The sequence below is a fragment of the Bufo bufo genome, chromosome 5 (assembly GCF_905171765.1).
Source record: "Bufo bufo chromosome 5, aBufBuf1.1, whole genome shotgun sequence".
Lineage (NCBI taxonomy): Eukaryota > Metazoa > Chordata > Amphibia > Anura > Bufonidae > Bufo > Bufo bufo.
In genome coordinates, this window is record NC_053393.1 from 221,207,817 (window position 1) to 221,225,564 (window position 17,748).

At 45.0% G+C, this 17,748-nt stretch overlaps 1 protein-coding gene across 8 annotated transcripts in view; it reads left to right on the forward strand.

Annotated features, from left to right (window-relative positions):
* Positions 1-17,748, forward strand: part of TRAK1 (trafficking kinesin protein 1) — a 159,494-nt gene that overhangs the window by 82,700 nt on the left and 59,046 nt on the right. For all 8 annotated transcript variants that reach the window (XM_040433645.1, XM_040433642.1, XM_040433644.1 and 5 more), the window contains 3 exons: positions 12,355-12,431; positions 16,304-16,420; positions 17,455-17,555. In XM_040433645.1, the coding sequence (XP_040289579.1) occupies positions 12,381-12,431; positions 16,304-16,420; positions 17,455-17,555 (269 nt within the window). In that variant the 5' untranslated portion in view covers positions 12,355-12,380. The remainder of the gene's footprint in view (positions 1-12,354; positions 12,432-16,303; positions 16,421-17,454; positions 17,556-17,748) is intronic.

Sequence of the window (17,748 nt, forward strand, 5' to 3'; positions counted from 1 at the left end):
AGGTCTGGACGGGATGGGCAATGGAAGCAGAGATCCGGAAGACCGAGTATGTTTCACCTTAGCACGTGTACGGGTACCACAGGCTGACACATAGTCCTCAACACACTTACGCAACCCCGGCCACCAAAATCTGTGAGAGATGAGATCGACAGTCGATCTGCTCCCAGGGTGCCCAGCAAGCACCATACAGTGATGTTCTTCGAACACCTTGTGATGTAATTCGGAGGGAACAAACAACTTCCCTGAGGACAAGAGTACGGAGCATCCTCCTGTGCCTCCAACACCATGGCCTCAAGATCAGGATAAAGAGCGGATATGACTACCCCTTCAGATAAAATGGGACTAGGGTCATTAGACTCACCCCCTCAGGAAAGCTATGCGACAAAGCATCCGCCTTGACGTTCTTAACCCCAGGGCGGTAAGTGACGATGAAGTTAAATCTGGTGAAAAACAATGACCATCTGGCCTGCCTTGGGTTCAGTCGCTTAACCGACTCCAGGTAGGCCAGATTCTTGTGATCCGTAATTACTGTAATAGGGTGAATTGCTCCTTCCAACCAATGCCGCCATTCCTCGAACGCCAACTTAATGGCCAGCAATTCCCTATTCCCCACATCATAATTCCTTTCAGCAGTTTTTTAAAAAAAATGCACATGGGCGCCATTTACTAGGTGAAGGACCTTGCGACAAGATTGCTCCTACCCCTACCTCTGACGCGTCAACCTCAACAATAAATGGCTGAGTCAAGTCCGGTTGCATCAGAATAGGGGCCGAAGCAAAACATTCTTTCACAGCAGAAAAGGCCTGTAATGCCGCATCAGACCAGACAGAAATATCCGCAGCCTTCCTAGTCATGTCTGTTAAAGGTTTAACCACCGATGAATAGTTCAAGATAAATTTACGGTAGTAGTTGGTAAACCCCAAAAACAGCATAAGCGCTTTCAGATTTTCGGGTCGATCCCAGTCCAACACAGCACGGACCTTTTCGGGATCCATACGAAAACCTGAGGATGAGAGCAGGTAACCCAGAAATTGCACTTCCTGTACAGCAAATACACACTTTTCTATCTTAGCATACAACTTATTCTCTCTTAGGATCTGTAACACCTGTCTCACATGATCCTGATGAGTCTCTATATCAGGCGAATAAATTAGTATGTCATCAAGGTATACAACGACAAACCTCCCCACCAGATGATGAAAGATGTCTGACAAAGTGTTGAAAAACTGCAGGAGCATTGGTTAACCCAGTGTTTCCCAACCAGTGTGCCTCCAGCTGTTGCAAAACTACAACTCCCAGCATGCATGGACAGCCCTTGGCTGGGCGGGCATGCTGGGAGTTGTAGTTTTGCAACAGCTGGAGGCACACTGGTTGGGAAACACTGGGTTAACCCAAAGGGCATGACCAGGTTTTCAAAATGACCCTCAGGGGTATTAAATGCGGTCTTCCACTCATCCCCCTCCTTGATCCTTACCAGATTATATGCCCCCCTCAGATCCAACTTAGAGAACACCTTGGCACTGACAATCTGACTGAACAAATCCAGAATCAAAGGAAGGGGGTAAGGATCACGGACGGTAATACGATTGAGCTCACGGAAGTCCAGGCATGTTCTCAGGGTACCTTCTTTTTTCTTTACAAAGAAAAACCCAGCAGCCACTGGGGACTTGGATGGTCTTATATGTCCCTTTGCCAAACTCTCAGTAATATACTCTCACATGGCCTTCTTTCGGGTTCCGAAAGATTATACAACCGAGATTTGGGCAATTTAGCTCCGGGAATAAGATTGACGGGACAGTCATACTCCCGATGCGGAGGCAACTCCTGATTACCACTCTCAGAGAAAACATTAGAAAATTCTGAAATGAACGAGGGTACAGTTTTAGTGGTCACCATAGAGAATGATGCATTAAGACAGTTATCCATGCAAAAATCACTCCAATTGAGAATCTGTCTCGCTTGCCAGTCGATGTTAGGGTTATGTTTGCTTAACCATGGTAAGCCCAACACCAACGGAGCAGGCAGACCCTCCAATACATAACAGGAGATAGATTCCTGATGCAAATCACCCACTCTTAAATGAATGTCATTCACTACTTGCGACAGACATTTTTGGGTGAGAGGTGCTGAGTCAATTGCAAAGACAGAAATACTTTTCTCTAATGCATTAGTAGTCAACCCTTGAATGCGTACAAACTCTCCATCAATCAAGTTAACTCCTGCCCCACTGTCGATAAATGCTTCGATTTTCAGAGTTTTGGACTCTAGCGCCACCTCGGCAGTCAGGAGAAAACGGGTACTACCAGTAAAAGACAAATGTAGGTTTTCTTGCTCCACACCACCAATAGTAATTTGAGGATTAAAAGGTTTTTTCTTTTTGTTTACACCTTGATGCTGCAAGTACGGACAAATTTTCACAAAATGTCCCTTCTTGCCACAATAAAAGCAGACTCCTTTCACATGACCCAAGCTTTTGCCAGGAGTAGCTCCTCCAAACTGCATAGGCTCATCACAAGGCGCAACTACCAGTGTCTCTCCACCATAAGTGTCAAAGGAAGCAGTACCCTTATTGGACAGTACGTCCTGAAGGTGAGGACCCCTAGATCTCTCCCTCAGGCATCTATCTAGACGTACAGCAAGGGACATAGCTGCCTCCATTGACACAGGATTTTCATGAAAGGCCAACGCGTCCTGCAGTCTCTCAGAGAGACCCTGACAGAATTGGCTGCGGAGAGCAGGATCGTTCCACTCAGTATCGGTAGCCCATCTCCTAAATTCAGAGCAATAGGTCTCCGCGGAACGATCTCCCTGCCGCAAACTCCGGAACTTGGTCTCGGCCTGAGAGATCCGATCCGGGTCATCGTAGATGAGACCCAAGGCTCTGAAGAATTCATCTACCGACCGGAGGGACAGTGATCCGGTCAGCAGAGAAAAAGCCCAAGATTGGGCGTCCTCTTTAAGCAATGAAATAATCATACCCACATGTTGACACTCATCCCCAGAAGAGTATGGACGCAGCTTAAAGTATAATTTACATGACTCCCTGAACCGGATGAAATTGTCACTACCCCCGGAAAACCTGTCCGGGAGAGCCACCTTCGGTTCAGGACAGGCCTGGGACCCACCACCGGAACCAGCAGCCTGTGGACTCTGAATCTGCAAGACAGTTGCGCGGAGGTCTGCTACCTCCAAAGTCAGATTCTGCATCTGTTCGACCAGGGGGGGAATACAAAACACGACAAGCGGAACACTTAACTTCAGAGGATGAAGGATGAACAGGACTTCAACACGAACCACACTCCAGCTCTTCCAAGACCAAATGAAGCTAGCTAGGGTGTGGTAGAGGTCACATGATCCACACCGAAACAGGAGGTGTGGACATACCAGCAACACACAGACAAAGTGAAACCAAAAGAGGCTGTCAGATAACTAATGCATAGATAATCTTTCAGACCTTCTGGGACCTGTCACAGATGTGACAGTATCCCCCTTTCTGCGGGTGACCTCCGAGCATCCAGGACCGACCTTATCAGGATGAGCTCTGTGGAATGCTCTCACCAGATGACTAGCATTAACATCGGTCGCTGGAACCCACATCCTCTCCTCTGGTCCGTACCCTCTCCAATGAACGAGATACTGTAGGGATCTCCGGAGAACTCGGGAGTCCACAATCCTGCTGATCTGAAATTCTAAATTGCCGTCCACCATGACAGGAGCGGGAGGCAAGGAGGACGGCTCAACATGTTCAACACATTTCTTTAGCAACGATTTATGAAATACGTTATGGATTTTCAATGCCTGAGGAAGTTCAAGACGGAAGGCTACAGGGTTAACAATGGCAGTGATCTTATATGGACCAATAAATCTTGGGCCCAACTTCCAAGAAGGTACCTTAAGTTTAATGTTTCTTATAGACAACCACACAGAATCACCCACTCTCAGGTCCGGACCACTCATACGTCTCCTGTCAGCCACACGCTTATACCTGTTGCCCATCTTTTTCAGGTTATTTTGGATTTGCCGCCAAGTAGAAGACAAAGAAGAGGAAAATCGTTCCTCCTCAGGAATGCCGGAATTTTGAGCACCAGAAAATGTACCAAACTGTGGATATAACCCATATGCCCCAAAAAACGGCGACTTATCAGTGGATTCCTGTCTACGGTTATTTATAGCAAACTCGGCTAACGACAAAAATGAAGACCACTCTTCCTGATTCTCTGAAACAAAACATCTCAAGTAAGTCTCCAGATTCTGATTAGTGCGCTCCGTCTGTCCATTCGACTGAGGATGAAAAGCCGAAGAGAAGGACAATTGTACACCCAGACGAGTACAGAACGCTTTCCAGAATCTGGAACCAAACTGAGCTGCCCTCCAGCTTTTGCAAAACTACAACTCCCAGCATGCTCTAATAGCTGTAGACTGTGCAGGCATGCTGGGAGTTGTAGTTTTTCAACAGCTGGAGGGCCGCAGGTTGGGCATCACTGGCCTAGACCATAAGACGTCTCGGTCATCGGTCACATGGCCTAGGTGTAGCTCAGCCCCATTGAAGTCAATGGGGCTGAGCTGCTATACTAAATGCAGCTGCAATCAAATGGATGGTGCTGTGCTTGGTCAGCTTAGAAAAGGCTGCGGCGCTACTGGCAGTACCGGTACCTTCTCAAACAGCTGATTGGCGAGGGTGTCAGACCCCCTCTCCCCCATCGATCAGATACTGACCTACCCAGAGCATAGGTCAACAGTATAAAGTCTCAGAAAACGCCTTTTAGGGGCCTGCAATAAAATGATTTACTTCTTTCAAATCACGTCATTTCAATGACAGCTATGATAGAGCTTGATAACATTGAACTATGTTGAATATTTTACATGAACCCTTGATCCCAGACTATGCCCAGATGTTATCATAATGAAACCTTATGATCTTTGACTTTTTGAACAAGTCACTCTTTATCTTTGTGTCATGCGCTGTAATGTTTATTACACTCCTTGCGGCTTATTTCTTATTTGCTTGTGGTAGGCACCACTTTCTAAGCTCAGAACATTTGTAAAGCGATGGTAATGTTCAGATACTGTGACACAGTGAGGGGTTGGGGTTGTGTCCGGCAAGGCAGGTATTTTCCATGTGCGGCTGGGCTGGTTTCCAGCCAGGTGAGGTCAAATACCGGACCGGAGTTTAAGTGCCAGTCCGGGTTTTGGCAGCACCTGGCTGTCCTTAAATAGGCAGAGATGTCTCTGTTTTTGGGATCTGAGGCTTTGTGCCGTGCTGGAGGGCTGAGAGCCGCATGCTGGGGAAACAGGCCCCCTAAAGCCTGCTGTGGACTACTGGAGGCAGAACTGCCAGCAGAGTGACCTGTGTTACATGAACTTTCCATTGTGTGTGAATTAACACCAAGATGCAAAGTTACGTGCTGTTTTGTGCAATTGCCTCAACTGTGAATAAACGCTGACGTTTTGAGTCAAGAACTTATATTTTGCCTCTGTACTGCGCCCGCTTACCCTATCTACCAGAGCGAACCCCCACAGTACATACACACATGGGGTAAATTGTTGCAGATTTGCATGTGACAGATCCTGAGTCCTGATACCTACAATGTGGATGAGATTTCTGAAAATAATTTTCCACATAAACTGACCTGCAGTGTGGATTTTAAATCCACAGCATGGCAAATCATGCCGCAGGTGACCACAGATTTTACCCTTTGCAATGTAGAGGGGGAGATCCGCAGAAGATCCGCAGCAAATCCACAGCAAAATCCACATGGAAACACAGCAAATGCCGAAGCGGAAATTTCACAATGGACATTCCACTGCATGCAGCCATAACTTTCCTTTCATGCAGATTACCTAGCAAAAAGACTATCCTATTTCATAACACCAGGTTGAGACTGAGCAGGCCTCTTTTCATAGGTCCCCTGTGCAGCGGAGAGAGGGGGCTCGACTCTCACATGAGATCTGCACTACTGCTCTAACAGCCTGGATCGGCAGGAGGGCCGATCCAGGCTGTTTAACCCCCTATATGCCACAGACAATAGCACCTCCGGATGTAAGCGGTGACAGAGGGAGCGGACTCCCTTCAGCACCCGCAAATGCAATCGTGTGTGTAGGCTGGCTGAGACCTGGTGTAAGCCCCAAGCCTGCCTTGAGTGTTCCTCAGCAGGCTACGCCTCCCTGGTCAGTGTCAGTATAGTCAGTATGTATAGTATATAGGGATAGTGCATTGTATTTCAGATCAATCAAAAGATTGCCTGTTATAGTCCTCTTGTATTAAACTATATTGTATTAAGTTTTTAAAAATTCTATTAAAAAATACTCTTTTTACCATTGAAAATACACTTTTCAATGGAAAAAATTACAAAAATAAAATCTCCCTCACAGTTGGTATTGCCGCATCCTTAACAACCTGCGCAACACAAATATCACGTAAATTATCTAGAAAAAAAAACAAATAAATGCCAGAATTGCTTATTTATACTTAGTTGCCACCGAAAAAAACATTTTTGTAATATACTTTAATTACTGAAATCGTACATTTCTGTTTGAAAAATTGCTCTAAAGTGACCCATTTTGAGCCTTAGCAACGCTCCTCTGTACGATTTTAGTAATTAAAGTATATTACAATGGTCAGTATCACTGCCTCTATACATTACAAAAATAAAATGACAGTTATACTCTAATAACAAGTGATCAAAAAAGTAGTTTTTTAGGAGGTGGGAACTAAAATGAAAAAATGACAATATGTTGATGGTAATATTGTATTAATATATTCGTTACCATGTTCTTGGTAATGTATTGTAAAATATTTTAATATTTTTTGTGCTGTTGCAAAAGTAAAAAGATGGATAGAGCATAACCTAAAATAGCATGAGTTTTGGCTGCCTTGTGTGAATAGGATCTTAAAATCCCATTCTGTACAATGCTACATCTCACTGCTATGATAAGTTATCTCACTGCTTACCCGACGTACACACCTTATGGGTGTGAAGCAGCAGTTTGTTTGTGGAGTGGTGTCTTGGGCAGTTCCTTCTTGCTATTTATATGTCTTTATCTCAGCTCATTTTCTGCTTTGCTATTAATCATCTTAGCTATAAATTGACAATTCTCCACTAATGCCTTTTTAAAAATACATTTTGCTTTCCGTAAAACCATAAAAAATATATATTTTTAGGGCTTATGCATGTGGAAGTTGGTCAGCTGTCCCGTATTGCGGCCTGCAAACGGCGGGTCTGCAATATGTTGGCGCCGGTCATGTGCTCACCACATCATGGATGCGAACCCATTCACTTGAATGGGTCCACAATCCGGAAGTTGCGGTGTGGAACGGAGGCATGGAACTCCACTGAATCACTAGTGAATGCTTTCATGGGCTTTCTCTCCATGCTTCTGCACCGCAAAAAAAATAAGAACATGTTGAATGGGTCTGGATCCATCTGTAGAATCTGCACGGATGTTGCCCGTACATTGGGGACCGCAAATTGCGGTCCCCAATGCACGGAACTGCGAGGAATGGCCGTGTGCATGAGCCCTTACTGTGTAATGTTGGTTTCTGTAGTTTAGTTGCTTTTATAGCAACGAAAAACATAGGCATGAGCTTCCCTATGCTATTTGTTTTACCATTGCATAATATATATTAGGTGAGTTCACATGTGATGGAAAGTATTTTCGGATGTGCCGTGGACCCACTTCTGGTTTTGGTGCAGTTTTTTAGGGAGCTATAAAATAAAGACTAATATGCTCCTGGACCAGAAGCTGCAAGTGAGGGCTCCTACACACATACTTTTTGTGTGACCTGTTTTTGCCACTAAAAATGCCAATAAAACAGCATACATTTTGTTTTTATGTCACATGCATTTTTTTTAATGGTGTGAGACATAGTAATGCTGTCATCTTACTCCCCGTCACGGTCGGGCTTCTCAGCCATGCCAGAGGATCTCATAGTGACTGTTGTGGAGCAGAGTTCCTGCTCTACGATCAGTAGTACTGGAGCGATCGTCCATCATGAGATAGGCAGGCTGAGCAGCCTGACTGCACATTGCATCACTGAAGTGAATTCTGTGTGGCGATGGAGCGCAGTGTATCAAGGTCCCACCTAAGCAGCTATAGGAGTGGAGACATGTGAAGGCAATCTTGATATATTCCCAGACAACTCCTTTAAATAAACTCCATAAACGCATAAAACGCAATACAATTAAAAAAGTGCAACTTTCAAAAGAACAAATCTATGTGTTGCATTTCATAATTCCCTTAGACTTTCTGCTAACATTTGGCGCTGTTAGGGGTTTTTTTCCCTAGAAAAAAAACCCTGCAAAAAAAAAAGACAGAAATTAAACTGTGTGAACCCAACCTACGTATGGCTGATATAAATAACGTACACATTAGTTCCTATCTTTTTTACATGTTATTACATTCAAGGTTTGCTATGAGCAATGGAAATGTGTAATTCCCAATTTACATGATGCTTTATTTCCCGTTGCTGTAGTTCTATCTTTTGTAGGGAAAGGTCATTTACATAATGGCTGACAGTTTTCTGGAGGGGAGAAAAAAAATTCTGACATTGAGATAAATATTAAGGGGCTCATCTATTAAGACCGGCATTTTAGACGCCAGTCTTACCAGGTATTAAGCCTCTGCGCTGGCGGTGGATCGCCGAAGTTATGTAGAGGCGCCAGTCTAAATGTAAGCCAGCTTCTTTGCTATCTTACATTTAGACCATTTTCTGAGCCTAAGGCTATTTTCACACTTGCGGCAGTGTCGGATCCTCCGATCTGCATGTGACTGAAAGCACTTGTGAGACAGATCCGGATGCATTGCAAGAGCGCATCATCTCTCCGCTTGTCATTTGGACAGACGGATCCGTCTAGTATCTTATTTCACATTTTTACCGGTCTGCGCATGCGCAGGCCGGAAGGATGGATCCGGCACTAATAAATTCCTATGGGGAAAAATGCTGGATCCGGCATTCCGGCAAGTCTTCAGTTTTTTTTTCCGGAGATAAAACCGTAGCATGCTACCACGGTTTTATCTTTTGCCTGATCAGTCAAAATGACTGAACTGAAGTCATCTTGATGCATCCTGAACGGATTGCTCTCCATTCGGAATGCATGGGGATATGCCTGATCAGTTCTTTTCCAGTATAGAGCCGCTAGGACTGAACTCTATGCCGGAAAAGAAAAACACTAGTGTGAAAGTACCCTAAAACAGGCGTTGAAAATGATGAGTGAGACGGGCCTGCCGGAGTGCCCCCTTCTTTAGTCCTGGTGTGAGCTGGGAAAACTTGCAGATTACGGTGCAAATAACCTTTGCGCCACAATCAGCGACACAAATATGCCTAAAATAGCATATTTCTGATCATAAATTATTGAAACCATACTGTGACCATGAATGCAGGAAGCACAACGTACAACTAGTGCTATGCCAGTCATTCCTACGCATTTAGTGCTTGTGTGTATCTAGCAGTTAGTCTGTTCTCTAGAAATGGTATTACAGTGCCTCCAATGCTCACTGTTCATCATCCATCTCATTATGTAAAGCAGTTGGAGATCTTACCACATAATGTCAGTTGCCTGGATTGTATGTGTGGGTGTACATAATCCAGCTCCATAGAGAGTAGAAATCCCGAACTGATGCCGGCTGAACTCTTATGTGCTTTGCACGGTCTTCCATTTTTAGATGTGCTTTTTCCACGGCTGTACATGGGCTCTCTGGTATTGCAGCTCATTCTCATTCATGTCATTTAGGCTTATTGCACACGACAGTATATTTTCACGGTCCGCAAAACGGGGTCCCGTTTTTCCGTGATCGGTGACCGTTTTTTCATCCGTGGGTCTTCCTTGATTTTTGGAGGATCCTCGGACATGAAAAAAAAGTCGTTTTGGTGTCCGCCTGGCCGTGCGGAGCCAAACGGATCCGTCCTGAATTACAATGCAAGTCAATGGGGACGGATCCGTTTGACGTTGACACAATATGGTGCCATTTCAAACGTATCCGTCCCCATTGACTTTCAATGTAAAGTCTGGAGTCCCTTTTATACCATCGGATCGGAGTTTTCTCCAATCCGATGGTATATTTTAACTTGAAGCGTCCCCATCACCATGGGAACGCCTCTATGTTAGAATATACTGTCGGATATGAGTTAGATCGTGAAACCTCATTTCCGACAGTATATTCTAACACAGAGGCGTTCCCATGGTGATGGGGACGCTTCTAGTTAGAATATACTACAAACTGTGTACATGACTGCCCCCTGCTGCCTAGCAGTATCCGATCTCTTACAGGGGGCCGTGATCAGCACAATTAACCCCTCAGGTGCCGCACCTGAAGGGGTTAATTGTACTATCATATCCCCCTGTAAGAGATCAGGGCAGACCCCCCCCCTCCCCAGTTTGAATATCATTGGTGGCCAGTGCGGCCCCCCCCCTCCTCCCTCTATTGTAATAATTCGTTGGTGGCACAGTGTGCGCCCCCCCCCCCCCTTCCTCCCTCTATTGTAATAAATCGTTGGTGGCACAGTGTGCGCCCCCTCCCCTTCCTCCCTCTATTGTAATAAATCGTTGGTGGCACAGTGTGCGCCCCCCCTCCCCTTCCTCCCTCTATTGTAATAAATCGTTGGTGGCACAGTGTGCGCCCCCCACCGGCCCCCCCTCCCTCTATAGCATTAACAACATTGGTGGCCAGTGTGCAGCCTCCCATCCCCCCCCCCCCTCCCCGATCATTGGTGGCAGCGGGTTACTAGCAATAGTACAATAGTAAAAGATTCATACTTACCTGGGAGCTGCGATTTTCGTGTCCGGCCGGGAGCTCCTCCTACTGGTAAGTGACAGTTCATTTAGCAATGCGCCGCACAGACCCTGTCACTTACCAGTAGGTGGAGCTCCCGGCCGGACACGAACATCGCAGCAGCAGCCAGCAGCAGGTAAGTATGAATCTTCTACTATTGTACTATTGCTAAGTAACCATGGCAACCAGGACTGTAGTAGCGTCCTGGTTGCCATGGTTACCGATCGGAGCCCCAGCGATTAAACTGGGACTCCGATCGGAACTCCGCTGCCACCAATGATGGGGGGGGGGAGAGATGGGAGGCCGCACACTGGCTAACAATGTTGTTAATGCTATAGAGGGAGGGGGGGCCGATGGAGGGCGCACACTGTGCCACCAACGAATTATTACAATAGAGGGAGGGAGGGGGGGGGGGGGGGCGCACACTGTGCCACCAACGAATAATTACAATAGAGGGAGGGGGGGGGGGCCGCACTGGCCACCAACCTATTATTACAATAGAGGGGGGGGGGGGGGTCGCACTGGCCACCAATGATATTCAAACTGGGGAGGGGGGGAGGGTCTGCCCCCTGCTGCCTGGCAGCCCTGATCTCTTACAGGGGGATATGATAGTACAATTAACCCATTCAGGTGCTGCACCTGAAGGGGTTAATTGTGCTGATCACGGCCCCCTGTAAGAGATCGGGTGCTGCCAGGCAGCAGGGGGCAGTCTTGTACACAGTTTGTAGTGTATTCTAACTAGAAGCGTCCCCATCACCATGGGAACGCTTCTGTGTTAGAATATACTATGAAAAAGCTTTTATGCAGATGGATCTTCGGATCCGTCTGTATAAAAAGTAACCTACGGCCACGGATCACGGACACGGATGCCAATCTTGTGTGCATCCGTGTTCTTTCACGGACCCATTGACTTGAATGGGTCCGTGAACCGTTGGCCGTGAAAAAAATAGGACAGGTCATATTTTTTTCACGGCCAGGAAACGCGGATCTCGGATGCGGCTGCAAAACGGTGCATTTTCCGTTTTTTCCACGGACCCATTGAAAGTCATGGGGTCCGCGAAAAAAAAAGGAAAACGGCACAACGGCCACGGGTGCACACAACGGTCGTGTGAAAGAGGCCTTATTCTAATGCCAGATGTGGCCACGGGCAGTCGTGGCACTATTTCTAGAAAAGAAGCTGATCCTATTAATTCTATCCCTGGGCAATTTAATGCCTCATTCACACATCAGTGTTTGGTCAGTGATTTCCATCAGTGATTGTGAGCCAAAACCAGGAGTGGATCCTACACAGACATAAGGTAGAAGGGAAAGATCTGCGCCTGTTCTGTGTTTTGAACCCACACTTGGTTTTGGCTCAAAATCATTGATGGAAATCACTGACCAAACACTGATGTGTGAATGAGGCTTAATACAGTCAGAACATGTATGGTGGTTTCAGATCCTAAATGCCAAAGCAGACTGCAATTTATTTAATTTTTTTTCCAATTTTTGTGTTAATGTGTTGTACATTTCTGTATACTCCATAGTGTAATCTTTATTTTACAGTGCATTGTACTGATATATAATTTTTTTTTCTGCTTGCAGTATTATGTGCTGAACGAGTGGGCCAGATGACTAAAACATACCATGATATAGATGCTGTTACACGTCTTCTAGAAGAGGTAAGTGCTTCAGAGTGTACTGTATACACCAGGCATGTTCAACCTGTGGCCCTCCAGCTGTTGAAAAACTAAAACTCCCATCATGACCTGCTGTAGGCTGTCTGGGCATGCTGGGAGTTGTAGTTTTGCAACAGCTGCAGGGCCGCAGGTTGGCCTAAAACATTGTTTTGTATTTTGCAGTCATGTTTTTACTACAATTTTATGCACGTTAGAAGCCTTTCTTTTCCCAGGCGATAAGCCACCTCCTGAGGTGTGTGGCAGCAGCTTACGTCTCTCCACCCACTGAGAACACATGAGCGTGCATGTCAGCGGGTGGGGGAGTGACAGATATCTGTCTAAGGACTCATGCACACAACTATATGTATTTTGCGGTCCGTAAACTGCGCACTCGCAAAATACCGTAATCGGCCGCGTGCATGGCACAATTTCTATGTAGAAATGCCTATTCTTGTCCGCAAAAGGGACAGGAATAAGACACGTTCTATAATTTGCGTATGGGCCGCTTGGAGGTGGGCAGGTCACACGTGACATCAGTGTGATGTCTGCATTTTTTTGCGGCCCCATAGAAATAAATGGGTCCCTGTGTGATGTGCAAAAAAAAATGCAGATCGGATGCTGCCCGGAAATAGAGTGGTATGCTTGAGTCCCAACTTGTTTGGCCAGCTTAAAGGGGTTGTGCAAGAACAGGAGGGGGGTTTTGACAACCCCCCCATTCTGCCAGACATGATGACTTACCTGGTTCCCGACTCCAAGTAACACCTCTATGCAGATAACACCGGATCCACCATTCACTATTGGAGATATTACTCCATATCTGCTCCGTCCTGACCTCTGCACAGATCACAGAACTTCTACATACACAAAAAGTCAATGGGACCAAAGCATATTTCCAGCTTTATTAAGCTAATAAAATAAATAATAAATCAGAGAAAAGAAAATAGCATGATGTAAAAAGATACAGAGAGCATAGCAAGGGCCGTAATGCCAGCTAGTGATCTGTGTCTTTAAAACCTTTATTGTGCAAATGGTGCCACTGAACGTCTCACAGGACCTATAAATACAATGATATAGAAATCTGCTAATCCCCAGTACCACAAACACCAAAAATATATGTAGTTTAAATAACAAACCTACTAACTGTATCGTCGCTGAATCATTAAGTAAATATATTAAAAAAAGGGTAAAAAAAAATCAAAAGAGAGAAAATGATCAATTTACATGAATATAGTAGATACGCATGATTGTGCAGCAACATCGCAAATACGAGATACCACTAGTATCGATAACAAGTCAGACACATACAGATATGATAGAATATGTCCCAAAGAAAACTAAGCAGGTAATCTATACATATCCTATTAGAACATACCCTGTGACATGGCTCGCTCAAATACTGGAATGCCGCCCCAAGCGCAGACACCTCTTGACATGCCTAGAAAACTCTCCCATAGAAGCCAATGGAGTCCCCATCAGTCCATTGTGTCTGTGGACCATGTCGTTTCTCTCAAAAGACATACTATAGCATTAACATATTAACACATAGCTATTCCAGTGTGCACGCCCGGGAGGTACCAGAACCGCTCCCTCATATGGTATGTGTAGTGAACCCGTATGGTCCAGGAGCTGTATTCTAATGACAGTAGGTGGTACACACACATTGATTGTAGATTCAGCAATGGATTTGCATAGGTTTCTGTGTACTGCTGCATCTGCATGTGATCTGCTTGTCTGGGTGTTTTTTTTTCTTGCTCTTTAAATACGTCATACCAGATATTTTTTCTATGTTTTCAGTTATTAAACCTAAGGTCTCCTATGAATGTGAAACATGAAATCTAAGTTTAGTTTGACACACTGTATCATATATGATTTTTTTTTTATATAGACCTGTGTCCTTGAAAAATGTGGATTTAAAGGGAAAATGTCATCTGGATTTTGGGTATCGAGCTGAGGACATGGGTTGCTAGATGGCCGCTAGCACATCCGCAATACCCAGTCCCCATAGCTCTGTGTGCTTTTATTTGATCCATATGCAAATTAACCTGAGATGTGTCCTGTACGTGAGATGAGTCCAGCGTGAAGGAGCCCAACACCGCTCCCTGACGTCAGAAAGCTAGAGCGCCGTAATCTCGCGATGCACGAGCTAGCGCATGCGCAGTTCCTTCCCTGAGGCTGATGCCAGCACTGGGAAGGAACACTATAATGACACTGCACATGCGTGAGCTCGCGCATTGCGAGATTACAGCGCTCTAGCTTTCTGACGTCGGGGAGCAAGGAGGAGATTCTGAGGATGCGAGGCAGTGCTGGGCTCATCTCAGGGACAGGACTCATCTCAGGTTAATTTGCATATGTATCAAATCGGTTTTCTTTACACAATAAAAGCACACAGAGCTATGGGGACTGGGTATTGCGGATGTGCTAGCGGCCATCTAGCAACCCATGTCCTCAGCTCTATACACAAAATCTCGGTGACAGGTTCCCTTTTAATGCTGTATCGTATTACCTGATGCCAGGACTACTTAATATGTGATTTGCTTATGTATCCTTGGGACGGGATGCTACAAGGTTCACATTGCCATGCATGATATTTTTCTAGGAATGATAGTTTGTGTCGAATTCAGTGACGACTAAACAAGAATAGCCTACGGCTACTCAATGTGAATTGACATTTGGCTGGATTGTCGGAGTTGCCTGTCCATCGATTTAAAAAGCCCTACTGGATAATGTTTCCACCACTTAGACTATGTGTAGATGGGCATCATTCCATACTTCGGAATGACACCCATCCTGTAACCAAAGTCTTTGTGTAGTCCTGTCGTTACGGGGGAAATATTTGCAGATAAAAGACTTTCTTTCGATTTTAATATCGCCCACCCAGGAGTGGACTGGGAACCGAAAGTGGCCCTGGAAAAAAACTAAATGTGGCCCCATATTGTAGGCAGGTCCAAATGAACAGAAGGCAGGGCAACACAAGTAGGCCATAGTGCAGCACAAAATACTGCTGCCCTCGCCACAGTATTCAACCGTTTCACTGTCCTGAGGATAGTGATACAGTTTAATTCGGGAGAGCGGCCATTATCCGGGTGTATTAGCATCTGAGGCTCCTAGCATTAATTAATGATCGTTATTTACCCGGCCAGGGACGAAGAGAAGGGTTTGGGTGGTCCTCCTGGCCATCGGCCCACCGGAAAATTTCCCTTTAGGGTCTATTGCTGGTTCTCCCCTGCACCAGCCCAATACTTTCCTCCTTCATGGAAGCTCTTTGTAATGTGTTCGTATTGTGGACAGGTTAGTTTTTGTGATGCGTTGTACAGTTTGTACTGGCATGTGACATAGAGGGCATTGATAAGGGTGTGCCTGGGTATATTGTATCAGGCAGTACTCGGCGCCTTTGTCTAAACCATGTATTAAAAGCACAGTGTACATAGATACCACGAGCGTTACAAGTGCCAATCTGTAACATTATTTGGTGCCACTGCATAGGTAGTGCTGTGGAAAAGGGGGGGCCTGTGGCCACTAAGTAAATTGTAATTTTTTTCGGTTGGCAAAGCACACTGTCACGTCTTGCAGCCACGAAACACTGAACAAGACCGGTTTCACACAGATGTAATACGGGCGCATTTGTCCGCCTGTTTTATGGGTGCAGGTCCTGTCCTATCTGCAAGTCTAATGACCCCCGTTAACACATTCATGACCTTATCACATTGCTTGTGGTCTCCTTGTTTACATATGTGGGACGTGTCCATAAGATGAGCTTTGTTTCCCTCTTCACTTACTTCCGTACAACACAAGTCTGCAGTTACTGTTAAGATCTAAACATGTTGCATATGTCTAGGGATGTTGCTTATAGTAAGATTTCTGTTCACTTTTTGCAGAAAGAACGGGATTTAGAATTAGCAGCTCGTATTGGTCAGTCATTGTTGAAGAAGAACAAAACACTTACCGAAAGGAACGAGTACTTAGAAGAGCAAGTAGGGCATATCAGAGAAGAGGTAAAAATCTGTGTAAAGTTATTTTAGAATTTTCGATTTGATTTTATATAATATTTTATTTTATTTTATTAGAAACGGGATTGATTTTATATTTTTATTTTGTGTTTTGATATATATCCAACAGCATGTTACTGAGGAATTCGCTGTTGGTTACCTATGCTGGAGGGTGCGTAGATCATCCGGTTAACATGCAACAAAGTATTGTGTAATAAAAAGTTATAACACTTTGTATTACGCTTTTTTTTTTTTCTTCAATGCCTCACGTGTGCTGCTTTCTGAAATATGAATTTCACGTTAGATTCAAACCTGTCCTGATTTATGTCCTAATGACACAAACAGGATGAAAGAATAATCCACTGCGCCTTGTCCATCGAGATGGTGTGGTTTAGCAGGACAACGGTTGGCTTTATCAGAAAGAGATGCAGCTTTGGATGCAACTTTTTCACCAAATTTTTTGCCACGGACCTCTTTTACACGAGCGAGTTTCCCGTCCGGATGCGATAGCACCCGGATTGAATCCTGACCCAGTCATTTCAATGGGTCTGTGTACATTTTTCACGCATCGTCTTTGCGTTCAGGAAAAATTGCAGCATGTTCTATATTGTGCGTTTTTTACGTAGTTCTCCAAAGAAGTGAATGGGCCGTGAAAAACAGAAGGCATCCGGATGCGATGCGTTTTTCACTGATGATTGCTAGAGATGTAGATTGTTATTCTTCAGTTTTTCTTTGCGCGCATGGAAAACGCAAGCAATCCGCATATAATCTAGGTGGAAAAACGCACACACTGAATGCAATCACAGAAAAAAAAAACAATTGAACTTGTGTGCAAAACCATCATTTTTTTCCTGAACACATTCTGACACAATCCGTATCGCTTGTGCGAAAGAGTCCGTGCACCAAAGTGTCAATGGGATAAATATGGCCGGTCTAAGTTGACGTGGCCTACGTGTTAAACAGAATTAAGTAAAACTGCCCCAGTGTATACTAGAGTGCTGCAGAATAATTTACAGTATTTTTATGTGTTGCACCTTTAGGTATCACAGCTGCGCCATGAAATATCCATGAAAGATGAGTTACTTCAGTTTTACACCAATGCAGCTGAAGAAAGCGAGCCCGAGTCAATCTGCTCCACCCCGTAAGTCCCTGACTTCCCCAGAGTCACGGTTGTCACATATCTGAACAAAGGGCATGTCGCCTCCCTGGAGAATCCACCTTTCTTTAAAACACATTCCTCTGTTATAGATATTTGTGTAAGGCAGTGACACATAAAGCAAGATAATACATATAATAATTGAAAGAGCTGGTCAGTTGGGATAGTAGGGATAACA